This window comes from Sesamum indicum, linkage group LG11, assembly GCF_000512975.1.
Source record: "Sesamum indicum cultivar Zhongzhi No. 13 linkage group LG11, S_indicum_v1.0, whole genome shotgun sequence".
Classification (NCBI taxonomy): Eukaryota; Viridiplantae; Streptophyta; class Magnoliopsida; order Lamiales; family Pedaliaceae; genus Sesamum; species Sesamum indicum.
In genome coordinates, this window is record NC_026155.1 from 1,878,797 (window position 1) to 1,881,224 (window position 2,428).

At 44.0% G+C, this 2,428-nt stretch overlaps 1 protein-coding gene across 1 annotated transcript; it reads right to left on the reverse strand.

Annotated features, from left to right (window-relative positions):
• Positions 267–1,967, reverse strand: LOC105173215 (AT-hook motif nuclear-localized protein 22-like). The gene is made up of 2 exons (XM_011094892.2): positions 1,611–1,967; positions 267–1,458 (listed from the first exon to the last, which is right to left on the reverse strand). Exon 2 carries the CDS (start codon positions 1,444–1,446, stop codon positions 553–555), a length of 894 nt encoding a protein of 297 aa, XP_011093194.1. The 5' UTR covers positions 1,447–1,458; positions 1,611–1,967; the 3' UTR covers positions 267–552.

Genomic DNA, 2,428 nt, shown 5'->3' on the forward strand with positions numbered 1-2,428 from the left:
AAATGAAACCACAGAACTTGAAATTTTCATCTAATATGTATGTATGTATGGGACGTCGTACGTTGTCTTAAAGGGTGAAAAGAATTGGGATGTTGTGATTATTTTATGTGGGGAATTGTAAGAAGTTTTGATGCTCTAGAAAAATAGGAAACTGATAAGAATTGGAGACCGCCAACAAAAAAGGTGGACCCAATTAAAAACCTCGTCTTTCTTCATCAGGAAATGATGAATACGACTGCAACAACACTGCTTAGAAAGAAATGTAGTGGAATAATTAACAGAAACTTGTACTAGGTCGGAGAAGTTAATCTAGTAAACTGGAAATTTAAGTTAACCACACAATTAAAGAATTCATGACTTTGTACATCCCTCTTTCAATTAACAGATGACACCATGAACTCAAGAAGAAAAAGAACACTACTACTCTTCGAAGAAATCAAGAAGAAGAAGAAGAATTAAGGCAAACTAATTTGCAAGAACCAGCGAAATCATCATGTCGTCAGGAGAGAAAATTAACCAAACGGGTTTTTAATTTCTTCTTTTCTTGTTAAACTAAAATGGAGGTCGACCTGTTCCCCAGTATGCCTCAGCTGGTAATGAATTTAGCATGTTTTGAGGCATCCCTTGAAACATATTTGTGTTTGGATCATTCATCAGTTGCTGTCCGGAAATCCCAGGAGATTCCAACTGTCCGCTGCCGGGAACCGCCGCAGGGGGCTGCTGCTGCTGCTGCTCTTCGTCCTCTAATGGCAGCCGCTCATACGCTGCATTACCAAACGATGCGGCCATAATCATTACCGGCCCAGAAGCGAGCAGTGGGCCTACCACCGTTCCTCCCACCACCTGCCCTTGAGCGCCGGCTAGATATATGGTAAGACTCGAAGCCGCCGGCGGGGCGGGCGGAGGAAGAAACGATCCAGAGAGCGACAGAATTTCGAATCTTCCATGTAAGGTCAGAACGGCACCAGGTGCGGCCGGCTGCCGGAGGGTAACATTCGTAACGGTGCCGCTGCCGCTCAAGATGCAAACCCCTCTCTGCCGCCGCGTGGCAAAGTTGGAAACGCTCTCTTGAATGTCACAGCCGTTGGCGACTTCCATTACATGGGATCTGAGGGCATTTGCGCTGTCCCGAGTGATAATAATCGGTGGTTTGGGCTTGTTTTTCGAGCCAGCGGGGCGGCCCCGTGGTCTACGAGTGACCTCGCCGTGATCACTGGACTGTGGACCAAGTTCTTTCCCATCAGAAGTCGCGGTGGTCGTGGCGGTGGTGGGTGGAAGGCCGTAATTTTCTTCACGATCCCGTTTGAGGCTGAGGCCGCCGGAGTTGCTATTTCCACTTTGCTCGTCGTCGGGATTTTGATGGTGGTGCTGGAATTGGTGGTGGAGCTGAAGATCTCTAGTGTGAAAGGGTGGTGGCAGCGGCCGGCCGTGAGCAAGCTGATCCATTGATTAAATTTTCTTGTATCCCGACACACAAAAACTTGATGAAATTAGCTGCTTGGTGAATTCTTGCTAGGTTTTTGGTGGGAGCAAGAACCAAATGAAAAACCAACTAAAAATTAAGCTGAATATATAATAAGCAGCTGAATTTGAGATGGAGTGAATTGTACATGGAATTGATCAGCTGAATTAGCCATCCCTTTCACCACTGTATATCCACCACCTCAATCTTCTCCTCCTTGAGTTTCTAGTTCTTGGCAAGCAAGTTCTTCCTGGAGACTTATATCAGAGAGAGAGAAAGAGAGAGAGGGAGAAGAAGTTGAGAGGTTTTATGTTTGGGGGCTTCAGTTTAGCAGCTAAGTATTTTTTGGGTTAGGGTTAGGTCAAGAGAGAGGATTGGATCGATGATGAGAGAGAGAGAGAGAGAAAGAGTAAGGGTTGAATGTTGGTAAATTGACAGCGTGCGCATGGGCGGTGGGAATGGGGCCCTCTTTCTCTCTCCTTTGTCTCTTAAACCCTCACCCCATCCCCAGTTTCACACACAGAACTGGGGGTCAAAAAGTCCTCAACCCCATCCACCCAAAAAACACACACTGAAACCCCATTTTATTATTATAATCTCTCTCTCTCTCCTCTCTCTCTCTCCTCAATAACAACTGATACCTTCCATCATTCCTCCTCCTTTATACACACACACATATTCTTTTACTCCCTCAAATCAAGAAAGCTGAGGTATATATATAAACTATATATTGATCCATTTGAATAATGTTATATATATATATAGATTGAAATTGTGAAAGCAGCTCATGATATTCAAAAATACTATACATACACATATATAAGACAGGATTTTTGGATAATTGGCTTTTTCGAGTCTTTCACCTGCAGGCCCCGTTATCATAACAGTGCCCAATAGGAAAAAAAGAAGCAGAAGCTTTTCTATTGCAGGTTCATTGATTTAAATGTAATTAGATAATAAGTATAA